At 42.0% G+C, this 12,146-nt stretch overlaps 1 protein-coding gene across 1 annotated transcript; it reads left to right on the plus strand.

Annotated features, from left to right (window-relative positions):
* Positions 1-9,666: 9,666 nt before the first annotated feature.
* Positions 9,667-11,789, plus strand: LOC128563697 (nitric oxide-associated protein 1-like). The gene has a single exon (XM_053559127.1). It carries the CDS (start codon positions 9,667-9,669, stop codon positions 11,716-11,718), a length of 2,052 nt encoding a protein of 683 aa, XP_053415102.1. The 3' UTR covers positions 11,719-11,789.
* The last annotated feature ends 357 nt before the right edge of the window (positions 11,790-12,146 follow it).

Raw genomic sequence — 12,146 nt, forward strand, 5'->3', positions numbered from 1 at the left:
GTCCATTCCTATAGGAAGCTCTGCTTCCTTTCAACAAGGGAAGAGACAGTGCACTCTCTTACATGTTAGCAAAGCATGGAACCCTTGAGTGACTCCAAGTCTGCTTGGTGCCTACACAGGGTAGAGGAAGGGGAGAGACCGGCAGTCATTGCTTCAGACAACAAGAACTTTTCTCCTGGGTTAAGCCATTTCTATTACCACCATCACCCTAGACATTGTTCATTCTCTGGTGTTGGTTTTCTGGCTGGAGGGAAAAAGGACCACCTGGGCCCCATCTGCATGATGCCAAGTGCGGCTGCTCACTGGACCTCTCAGTGTGGCCCAGCATTAGCAGCCTTTTTTCTTGTTCTGGTCTGGTCTAGTCTGGTCCTGAAGTCAGGTCTCCTCTTCAAGGCAGTCTCTCCTTTGTCTCCCTATAATATAATCAAAGAGATAGTTTCACTGGACACTGGTAGAACTGGCCTCTTCTTGCTGAAAGGATCTGCAGAGAGCTTTGCACTTGCCACTTTTCTTTCTCTCTAGACTCACCTGCCTCTACCATCACATACCACCTTTTTTACTTGATGGTTGTCCACATTTCAGGGGCTTACAGAAGTCAGGGTACAGATGCGCTGTGCACAGAATAGGAACACTCTTGCACGGGTCTGCTTTTTTATTATGTCAGTACCATGTGCTAACCAATTGCACAACAGTAAGGTCTGCTTTTTTAATAATAGGATATCATACAAATATATTTTGTCCCCCCGACATAAACATCTAGACAATTAAGATGCCTTATTATAGCACACACTTGCTAGATGAAGAACTCAAATACAACTCAGACTTTTCCTAACAAATGCAAACCATGTAACCTAATCCCATCTGTATCCTCATATTAATCTGAAATAAAAAATAAATTTTTATATTGAGTGATTTCTGAATTTAAAGATAAAAATGGTTGAAATTAATTTTTATTTCAACTTCACATTGTTTGCAATGGCCCCCAGTTACCAAAGGCCAAATAAGTGGAGACGAGTGATCCAAATTCATCCCCAGGACAAACTTCTTGGTCCTGGGAGGGCAAGAACGCATGTGTCCCTTCAGGGAACATTCTTGTGCACGGGAAATGACTACTGACATAATCTTTAAGTCTAATAGCTAAGATTATTCTCCAGTTTATAATTTAAAAGGTTCTGACAACTAAATGCTATAATTTATAATGAAAGCATTTGAGTGACTGAGGTATATTTCACTAAGCCAGTTTCTCTTCTGAGTTGAAACTAAGACTTATGTAAACATAGGAAAGGAAACCCTTCCCAGGTTTATGTAGTGAGGCAAGAATACTTAATGTCCTTTATTCCCAACTATTTTGCAGTGCCATCTGTGTGGTGCTCATAGTCATAATCTACAGGACTTAAAGGACATTTATTTTTCAGTACAATAGTCACATATAAGACCAACAGCAAACATGACTTAACAAAAGTACATATTGTCTCCGAGATAAACAATTTTACAATGTTTCCCTAGTATCCCTTTTAACATTTTGCAATCTTGGTTTTTGGATACTTTTAAAATGACAACAACAAAGCAACTAAAAAATCAAAAGTGTGTACACTGGAGAAAGACATCAATAGTTTATTTATTGCATCTTAAATTATCTGTGAAACCATAGGTATTAGTCACATTCCAGCAATAATTAAAAAAACAAACAAACATGAATTTGTCACCAAGACAGAATCTGCCAGTGTTAGAAGAGTCAAAGTTCATAGCTTTTTAAACAAAATACATGTTTGATATAATTTGCAATAATCCACACATAGTTAGAAAAGAACATTTAGAGTAAGCCATCTCTCAAAATATCTAATATGTAAATTGGAATCAGGAACAATTTGTTTGATTTGTAATTTCTTCTCCTTGCCAGCTGAGAAGCAATACAATTGTAGATACAGCCAACAAGTTACTTGTCTTATGTCACGATGCCAAATATTGTGTCGATTTCTGAGTGAATCACGTTAGCCACTGCAGAGATGTTTTGTTATATTGGATTATTTCCTCAGAATGACACTATGATATACCGAGGCATAAAGTAAAAAGGGTAAGTAATGTGCTGGAAAACACACAGATTTCCTCCCCGCTCATCACCTGAAAAAGAACTTAAACTAGAGCCTGAACACTTTCTCTTTAATTGATCATTTTGTGAATATAAAATGAGGCCCTTTGAGAGAAATAGAAATTATTGAATAATTTAACCCAAGAACCAATTTCAACGAAAATAGTTACTGTGAATTTCTGAAAAGTCAATCAGAATTTATCTTCTTTTTGCACAGGCTCTTCTAAATTTAAATAAGTTCTCCATGAATACATATGAAAGCAACTATTTAGGTCATCTGTAACTGTAGATTGGACTAGTTTGGTCAAAAAAGCCTTCTCAAAATAAAACCGCTCATTTTTATTACCAATTAATGCGTGAAAGAGATAGCCTGCCTTGACTCCAGTCTAAATGCTCACCTTCACCACAGGACTTTCACTTTCCAATCCATTCTTCTTCTTCCTTTTTTTTTTTTTTTTCAGACAGTGTCTCACTATGTTGCCCTCCGTAGACTGCAACGTTTATCAGATTCCGTCACAGCTCACAGCAACCGTAGACTCTTGGGCTTAAACAATTCTCTTGGCTCAGCCTCCCAAGTAGCTAGGATTGCAGGCGCCCGCCACAACACCTGGCTATTTTGTTGTTTTTGTTGTTGTTGTTGTTGTTGTTGCAGTCGTCATTGTTGTTTAGCTGGCATGGATCAGGTTGGAACCCACCAGCCTCGGTGTATGTGGCCGGTGCCCTACCTCCTGAGCCATGGGTACAACCCTGTTAAGTTTATTTTTTAAAACAAGTGTACATATACTTTTTAATATAGCTTGACATATAAACTACACTACACAGATTTTTGTAATCAGAAAAAGAAACAATAAAAATTCTATAAGTCTGTTAAAACTGAGTATCTTATCTCTAGGAGATCTGAGTGAATTGAAAGAAACATAACTGAGGATTTCCCTGCAGATTATGAGATCTGTGATCCAAATATACCTCCCCTCCCAGTCCTGATAATTCTCCATTAATGTCGGCATGGTAAAGAAGCTAACACCAAGTAGGTATCTACCTTCTAAAAAGATTTTCATATCTTTACTTAGTGTTCGTTAAATATCCAAGTAAATTTCAAATTAGTGTTTCATTTTATTTTTATAATATCCCTTATCCTGACCATACACCATTAACTAAAACAGCATGCTCCTTTTTAAACCTTTCTCCTCTGAGATTCCAACCTATCAAAAGCTGTCATAGTTAGCAATTTAATAACATGTTATAAAAATCTGTGACAAATATACTTCTTTGACATTGCATTTGTTATTGGACAAGAAGAAATAACAAGTAATCCCATTACAGGCAAAGCCTACTAGCAGGAAAGGCAAAGATGATTTAGAAAAGCCTAAGTATTGAGCAAAAGTCATAGTTTTTTCCCTAATTAAATGCTTTAAAAACTGTAGCCAAACTAATACATAAGCATTATTAATAAAAAAGTCTTTTCTCTCAAATTCTTTTTTTTGAGACAGAGTCTTACAATGTCATCCTTGGTAGAGTGCTGTGGTGTCACAGCTCACAGCAACCTCAGACTCTTGGACTTTTGCCTCAGCCTCCCAAATACCTGGCACTACAGGCACTTGCCACAATGCCTGGCTATTTTTTGTTGCCATTGTCATTGTTGTTAAGCAGTCCCGGGTTGGGGTTGAGCCTGCCACCCTCGCTGTAAGTGGCTGGGGCCGTAACCACCGTGTTACGGGCGCTGAGCCCATTCATCTCAAATTCTTGCTATCAAATTTAGTGTATGCGACTGAGTTTGAGGTAAATTTAAACAAGCTTTAATTTCATTTAAGATAAAGATTATTTTTGGTGTTTATGTCAATAACTTTTTTTTTTTTAGACAGAGTCTCACTTTGTCACCCTCAGTAGGGCGCTATGGAATCATAGCTCTTAGCAATCTCCAACTCTTGGGCTCAAGCGATTCTCTTGCCTTAGCCTCCCAAGTAGCTGGGAGTATAGGCACCTGCCACAACGCCAGGCTATTTTTTTAGAGATGAGGGTCTTGATTTTGCTCAGGCTGATGTTGAACCTGTAAGCTCAGGGCAATCCACCCACCATGGGCTTCCAGACTGCTGGGATTACAAGCGTGAGACACTGCATCTGGCCTATGTCAATAACTTCTTATGGTGTGGAATTCAGCCAACAGTAAATGGCTGAATCCAAATCTCGTTTTAATTTTTATTCCTTTCAATATTATATGAGTAGATAAATACATTTACAGATATTTAAAAATGCAAATATCTTTGCCACATATTAATATGTACAAAGTTTCATTTTAAAAAGTATATTCACATTCAAATAATCTAATTTATAATCTATCAAATATGAGCTAACACATGGTCATGTTCACCTGAAAAAAAGTGAATAATAGTTCTTACCTTCAAATGATTTTTTCTTTTTAAAGATGGGGTCTTCCTGTCACCCAGACTGGAACCAGTGGTATAATCAAGCTCACTGTAGCTTGAAACTCCTGGACTCAACAATCCTCCTGACCTACTGCCTCAGCCTCCCAAGTAGCTGGGATTGCAGGAGCACACTACTATGTCTGGCTAATTTTTCTTTTTTTTTTTTTAGAAACGGTACCTTATTATGTTGCCAGGCTGGTGTCAAACTCCTGGCCTCAAGTGATCCTCCCACGTTGCTCTGGGTTAAGCTCCGTGATGTCATAGCTCGCAACAACCTCCAACTCTTGGGCTCAAGCAAACCTCTTGCCTCAGCTTCCTGAGTAGCTGGGCCTACTGGCACCTGCCACAATGCCCAGCTAATTTAGCAAAGATTCTTTTACAGTTTGGCTCTTAGTGGAATTACTTGGTTAAACATTATGTCTTTTCCTGAGGACAAGTTCTATGCTATCTTCAGTTTAGATGTACCCTTCTAACCGCCAGTCTTGGCTCTGTGCACTGGCTGTTACTCTGAAATGGTATATGACTGGCTTCTTTGAAATATATTCCATGCATTCAAAGCTTTAATCTGTTCTGTTTTGACAGAGCTGACTTGGAATAAGTATACAAAGATGAGGGTGGTGATTATTCTAATATTTTTAATTGTTACTCAGAAGTTCTAATGCTATATATATAATAAATATTAAATATTCTGAATCTTGAAGTGTAGTATTACAAAGATGTTATATTTGACATTAAAATTCAACTAAAAGCAACTTGATTATTTAAAATCGCCAGTTTATAAAACATTGTACTGTAAAATATACAGTTCTTGAGCATACAACTCAATGGATTTGTCTATACTTTTGCCCCCTGTAGCCACCGCCAGTACATTCAAGATAGAGAACATTTCCAGCACCCACAGAATAGCCAAGAGTTTTTTAAACTTAATTTTTTAACTGACATTTTCTTTGTAATAAAAGTGACCTTTCATATTTTCTGGATCCCTTTTCTTGTTAACAGAACTTTAATTTTCATGCTCTTCATTTGATATCTTCATTTAAAATAGTAAAGTTTTTTTTTTTTTTTTGTAGAGACAGAGTCTCACTGTACCACCCTTGGGTAGAGTGCCGTGGCGTCACATGGCTCACAGAACCTCTAACTCTTGGGCTTACGTGATTCTCTTGCCACAGCCTCCGGAGGAGCTGGGACTACAGGCACCCGCCACAACGCCCGGCTATTTTTTTGTTGCAGTTTGGCCGGGGCTGGGTTTGAACCCGCCACCCTCGGCGTATGGGGCCTGTGCCCTGCTCACTGAGCTATAGGTGCTGCCCTAAAATAGTAAGATTGCAAGAAGCCAATCAAGCCTTTTATTACTACTGAGGAAATGTACTTTAAAAATAGCTTTACTTCTCTAGCTGGGCATTGTGGCGGGAGCCTATAGTCCCAGCTACTTGGGAGGCTGAGGCAAGAGAATCGCCTAAGCCCAAGAGCTGGAGGTTGCTGTGAGCTATGACGCCATGGCACTCGACCGTAGGCGACAAAGTGAGACTCTGTCTCTTAAAAAAAAAAAAAAAAGCTTTACTTCAATAGATAAAAGCTCATTTTTAAGATAACTTTATTAAAATCAAATTTAAAAATCATTAAAAAGTGGAATAAAATGTTCTTAGTTTCTCTGACCTGTATATGGAGGAGGCTTGTCTGAGAATATTGGCAGTGAATGATGTATCACAAAGTAAAACACAGAAAAATTTGAGTATTAAAAACTTCTCATAAATTGTAAATGAATTATCAATCCTAAATCAAAAATACAAAAATATTTTCCATGATAAAGATCAATAGAGAAGTAAAGTTAATATAGAAAGAACTCATGCAAATAAGACACTCAAGACACCAAAAGAAAAATAAAGCAAATGAGCTATTTACAAAAGAGGAAATACAAATGGCTGATTAATTATCAGAAAAACTGAACATTTCCTTAAGAAATGAAAATGGCCAGATGCAGTGGCTCTTGCTTATAATCCTAGCACTTTGGGAGGCTGGGGCACAAGGATTGCTTGAGGCCAGGAGTTCAAAACCAGCACAGGTAAGACAGCAAGATTTTATCTCTACAAAAAATAAAAATAAAAAATGAGCTTGGTGTGACTGCACATGCTTGTGGTCCCAGCTATTTGGCAGGCTGAGGTGGAAGGATTGCTTGAGCCCTGGAATTTGAGTTTACAATGAGCTATGACCATGCCATTGTACTCTAGCTTGGGTGACCCTCAAAAAAATAAAGAAAGAAAGAAAAAAATGGAAGCGTAAGATTCAGAAAAGTGCCCAGATGATGTCTATACAGCTCAACGAATGATCAGAAAGGGAACACACCTCAGTTGTCACTATTACCCCCCACCAGGCCAAGAAATAAAATGTTATCAATACCCTTGAAGCCCCTCACACATCCTCTTCCAATCTCTGTGTCTTCTTTTCTTCCTAAAAGTAACTATTGTCCTGATTTTTAATAATATAGATTCGCGTGCCTTGTTTTTACACTGTATGTAAATAGAATCATACAATGTTTTTTCTCCAGCTGGCTTATTTTCAACAAGGTGAGAGTTACCCAGGTTGTTGTATGGAGGTGTAATTTATTTCCTTTGCTATGTAATATTCCATTGTATGACTGTGCCACAGTAATCTGTTCTACTATTGATGGACACTTGAGTTGTTTCTGTTTTCTGGCTATTGTAAATTATATTGTCATTAACATCTTTTGGTGCACACATGCAAACATTCTTTATGTATCTTGAAGCAGAACTTCTGGGTTATAGGATATGTATATGTTTAACCTTAGTGGATAATGTTGAATGTTTTCCAAAATGTTAGTACCAGTTTCATACTTCTACCATCAAATCACATTGCTTATCTCACCTGCACTTAGCATTGTTAGTCTTTTCCATTTTAGTAAGTCATTAGTTTCCTTAATTTACATTTGCTTAATACCTTTTTAGAAAAATGCAGTTTTTCACTTACCAAATTATCAAAAATGTTAATATACAATGTGTATCTGTATATACCTTTAATGCAAACCAAGGCTGGGAGAGTTTTCAGGGTGTTCCTATACTGCTAACGCAGTGTAAATTGGTATAACCTCTCTGGAAATCACTTTAACAAATTATTTAATGCTGAAAAATTGTTCACAATTCTGACCAGTCATTTTATTTTTAAAAATCTGCAGTTTCGAGGCTGGTGGATTACCTAGGTGCATGGGTTCAGGACCAGCCTGAGCTAGAGCGAGACCCAGTGTCTAAATATAGCTGGGTGTTGTGTTGGGCGCCTGTCATCCCAGCTATTTGGGAGGCTGTGGCAAGAGAATTGCTTAAGCCCAAGAGTTTGAGGTTGCTGTGAGCTGTGATGCCACAGTACTCTACTGAGGGCAGCAAAATAAGGCTCTGTCTCAAAAAAAAAAAAAAATCTGTGCAGTTCTAACGTTAGCAGAAAGGTGGTCAATTGTAGTGTTATTTATAGTAATGAAATTGTATAGTAAAAAGTTGGAAGCCATCTATAGATCCTAAAGTAAAAGAATCATTCAGTAACATGTCTTTTTATTTTTTTCATTCAGTAACTTTTGGTGCACCCATATTATACAACATCATATATCTATCGAAAGTTACTGTTTATCAAGAGTTTTTTAACAACATTGGCAAATGTTTATAATTAATTTTTAAGTAAAAAAACATAAAAATTTAAATATAGCATGATCCTAATTATGCAGAGAACAAGACTGAAATAAAACATGCTAAAATGGTAATAGTGCTTGTGTGTGGTAAGATTAAAAATCCCCACCCCCTTTTATTGAGATAAAATTCAACATTTTAACTATTTTAAAGTATGTAATTCAGTGGTGATTAATATAGTCACAATGCTGTTCAACCATCTTCAGCATCTAATTCTATTACTCCAAGTCTAATCTGACATTTTCATCCCCCCCACGAAAGAAACTATCTCCAAATTGTCTCTTCCTCCAACTTTTGAAACCACTATTCTATTCCTGTCTCTATAGATTTGCCTATTCTGAGTATATCAAAAATGAAATCATACGGGCAGTGCCGGTAGTTCAGTGGGTACAGCACCCGCCACATACACCAAGGATGGCGAATTTGAACCTGGCCTGAGCCTGCTAAAATCAACGATGACAACTGTAACTACAACCAAAAAATAGCTGGGCATTGTGGTGGGTGCCTGTAGTGCCAGCTACTGGGCAGGCTGAGGCAAGAGAATTGCTTAAGCCCAAGAGTTTGAGGTTGCTGTGAGCTGTGACGCCACAGCACTCTACCCAGGGTGACAGCTTGAGACTCTGCCTCAAAAACTAAATAAATAAAGTGAAATCATACAGTACGGTCTGGTTTCTCTTCAGAGTGGGTAAATCTTACTAAAGATTTCCGTGGAGAATGGGCAGCACCTGCAGCGCAGTGGGTAGAGTACGGGCCACGTACACCCAGGCTGGTGGGTTCAAACTGGCCTGAGCCTGCTCAAATCAACGTGACGACTGCAACAACAACAAAATAAATAGTCGGGCATTGTGGCAGGCCCCTGTGGTCCCAGCTGTTTGGGAGGCTGAAGCAAGAGAATTGCTTAAGCCCAAGGGATTGAGGTTGCTGTGAGCTGTGACACCACTCTACCCAGGGCGACATAGTAAAACTCTGTCTCAAAAAAAAAAGATTTCCGTGGAGAGGAACAAGTTGAGTTTTTAATCAATTTTTTGAGGCCTTGCTTTGGCAAGGCTAATAATAAACAAATAGAATCAAATCAAGTAGTCAAATCAAATGGAAACAAATAGAATAATAAATAAACAAATAGAAAAGGATCACAATATGTGATCCTTTCGGCTGGGTGTGGTGGCTCATGCCTGTAGTCCTAGCACTCTGGGAGGCTGAGTCGGGTGGATTGCCTGAGCTCATGTGTTTGAAACCGTCCTGAGTCAGAGCCAGACCTTGTCTCTAAAAAAAAAAAGGCTGGGCGTTGTGGCAGGCACCTGTAGTCCCAGCTGCTCGGGAGGCTGAGGCAAGAGAATCGCTTAAGCCCAGGAGTTGGAGGTTGCTGTGAGCTGTGTGAGGCCACGGCACCCTACCGAGGGCCATAAAGTGAGACTCTGTCTCTACAAAAAATAAAATAAAAAAGCTGCCCGGAGCAGCGCTCCCCATGCTGTCTGCACGCCTGGCGCCCACGCTGCTCAGTCCCTTCCTGCGGGGATCCGCTCCCACTGTAGGGCGCCATGGCCTCTGGGAGACGCTCCTGGGGAGGCGGTGCGCGGCCGCCGCCTCCTCCGGGCCCGCGTCGGACCTGGGCCCTGAGCCTCCTCATGGCCTCACGGAGGCTGAGAGTTATGAAAGAAGCCCTAACATGCAGGAGCGGTTTCTGTTCCCCGAGTACGTCCTGGAGCCTGAGCCCGCGCCCACCCGGAAGGAGCTGCTGGAACAACTGCAGCAGCAGCACCAGGAGAGGGAGCAACCCAGGCGGACGCAGAAGCCACGGGTCGGCCGCCGGGCGCACCCTGTCGTGGGGCACCCGGACCCGGCGGTGCCGCCCAGCGGCCAGCACTGCTCGGGTTGCCGGGCAGAGCTGCACTGCCAGGACCCCGGCGTGCCCGGCTACCTGCCCAGCGAGAAGTTCCTGCGCGCGGCGCAGGCGGACGGCGGGCTGGCGCGGGCCGTGTGCCAGCGCTGCTGGCTCCTGGTGCACCACCAGCGCGCCCTGCGCCTGCAGGGGAGCCGCGAACAGTACTCTGAGCTGGTGAGCACCGCGCTGCGGCGGCCCGGGCCCGCCCTGGTGCTCTACATGGTGGACCTGCTCCACCTGCCCGACCTGCCGGCACTGGTAGGCCCCAAGCAGCTGATCGTGCTGGGGAACAAAGTGGACCTGCTGCCCCAGGACGCCCCCGGCTACCGGCAGCGGCTCCGGGAGCGGCTGTGGAACGACTGTGCCCGCGCCGGACTTTTGCTGGCCCCTGGCCACGGAGGGCCACAGCTCCCCAGCCGGGACGGGCCGCAGGACAGAGAGGAGAATTCGAATCGGTCGGACAGGTCGTGCACGGTGGTCCGGGACGTGCGTCTCATCAGCGCCAAGACTGGCTATGGCATCGAAGAGTTAATCTCGGCACTTCAGCGCTCCTGGCGCTACCGTGGTGATGTCTACCTGGTAGGATCCACAAACGCTGGCAAGTCCACTCTCTTTAACACGCTACTGAAGTCCGATTACTGCACCGCCAAGGGCGCCCAGGCCATCGACCCGGCCACCATCTCCTCTTGGCCAGGAACTACATTAAACCTTCTCAAGTTTCCTATTTGCAACCCAACTCCTTATAGAATGTTTGAAAGGCACAAAAGACTTAAAGAAGATGCAGCTAAAGCCCTAGAAGATCTTAGCGAGCAAGAACAACATCAACTTAATGTTTTGAAAAAGCATGGCTATGTGGTAGGGAGAGTTGGAAGAACATTCTTGGATTCAGAAGAACAGAAGGATGAAGATGCCTTTGAATTTGATGCTGATTCACTTGCCTTTGACATGGAAAATGAACCCGTTACAGTTGAACCTACATCCACCAAACAAGTAGTATTGACTGCACAAGATGTGAGAGATGCCCGCTGGTTTTATGACACGCCAGGAATTACAAAAGAAAATTGCATTTTAAATCTTCTAACAGAAGAAGAAGTAAAGATTGTTTTGCCAACAAATTTCATTGTTCCAAGAACTTTTGTGCTTAAACCAGGAATGGTTCTATTTTTGGGTGCTCTAGGCCGCATTGATTTCCTACAGGGAAACCAGTCAGCCCGGTTTACGGTTGTGGCTTCCAACCTCCTCCCCGTGCACGTTACTTCCTTGGACAAGGCGGATAGTTTGTATGAGAAGCAGGCAGGTCACACGTTACTGCAGGTTCCAATGGGTGGAAAAGAAGGAATGGCAGACTTTCCTTCTCTTGTTGCTGAAGACATTATAGTAAAAGAAGGACTTGGGGAATCCGAAGCGGTTGCTGACATCAAGTTTTCCTCTGCAGGTTGGGTTGCAGTAACGCCTCGTGGGAAGGACAGATTGCATCTCCGAGGCTACACACCTCAAGGAACGGTTCTGACGGTCCGGCCCCCGCTCTTGCCGTATATCGTTAACATCAAAGGACAGCGCATCAAGAAAAGTGCGGCCTATAAAACCAAGAAGCCTCCTTCCCTCGTGTATAATCTGCAGAAGAAGAAAGGATAAATGTATGAGGCTGACTTTGTTCCTGCTGGATATTGACCATAACAAGACACATTGAAATTATATTAAATATGGGAGGCACCTATGGCTCAAGGAGTAGGGCGCCAGCCCCATATACCGTGGGTGGCGGGTTCAAACCCAGCCCAGGCCAAACTAACAAAAAAATAGCCGGGCGTTGTGGCGGACGCCTGTAGTCCCAGCTGCTCGGGAGGCTGAGGCAAGAGAATCGCGTAAGCCCAAGATTTAGAGGTTGCTGTGAGCCGTGTGATGCCACGGCACCCTACCCGAGGGCGGTACAGTGAGACTCTGTCTCTACAAAAAAAAATATATATATAATTTCTGGAGAAGTAAAATAACTTACAGAAATATATTTTAGAGAAGAAAACAAAATAAATAAATAAAAAATAGCCGGGCATTGAGGCGGGCATCTG

This window comes from Nycticebus coucang, chromosome 13, assembly GCF_027406575.1.
Source record: "Nycticebus coucang isolate mNycCou1 chromosome 13, mNycCou1.pri, whole genome shotgun sequence".
NCBI classification, from domain to species: Eukaryota; Metazoa; Chordata; class Mammalia; order Primates; family Lorisidae; genus Nycticebus; species Nycticebus coucang.

Coding starts and splice junctions, on each gene's coding strand:
- LOC128563697 (XM_053559127.1), top strand. CDS start 9,667: ATGCTGTCTGCACGCCTGGCGCCCACGCTGCTCAGTCCCTTCCTGCGG.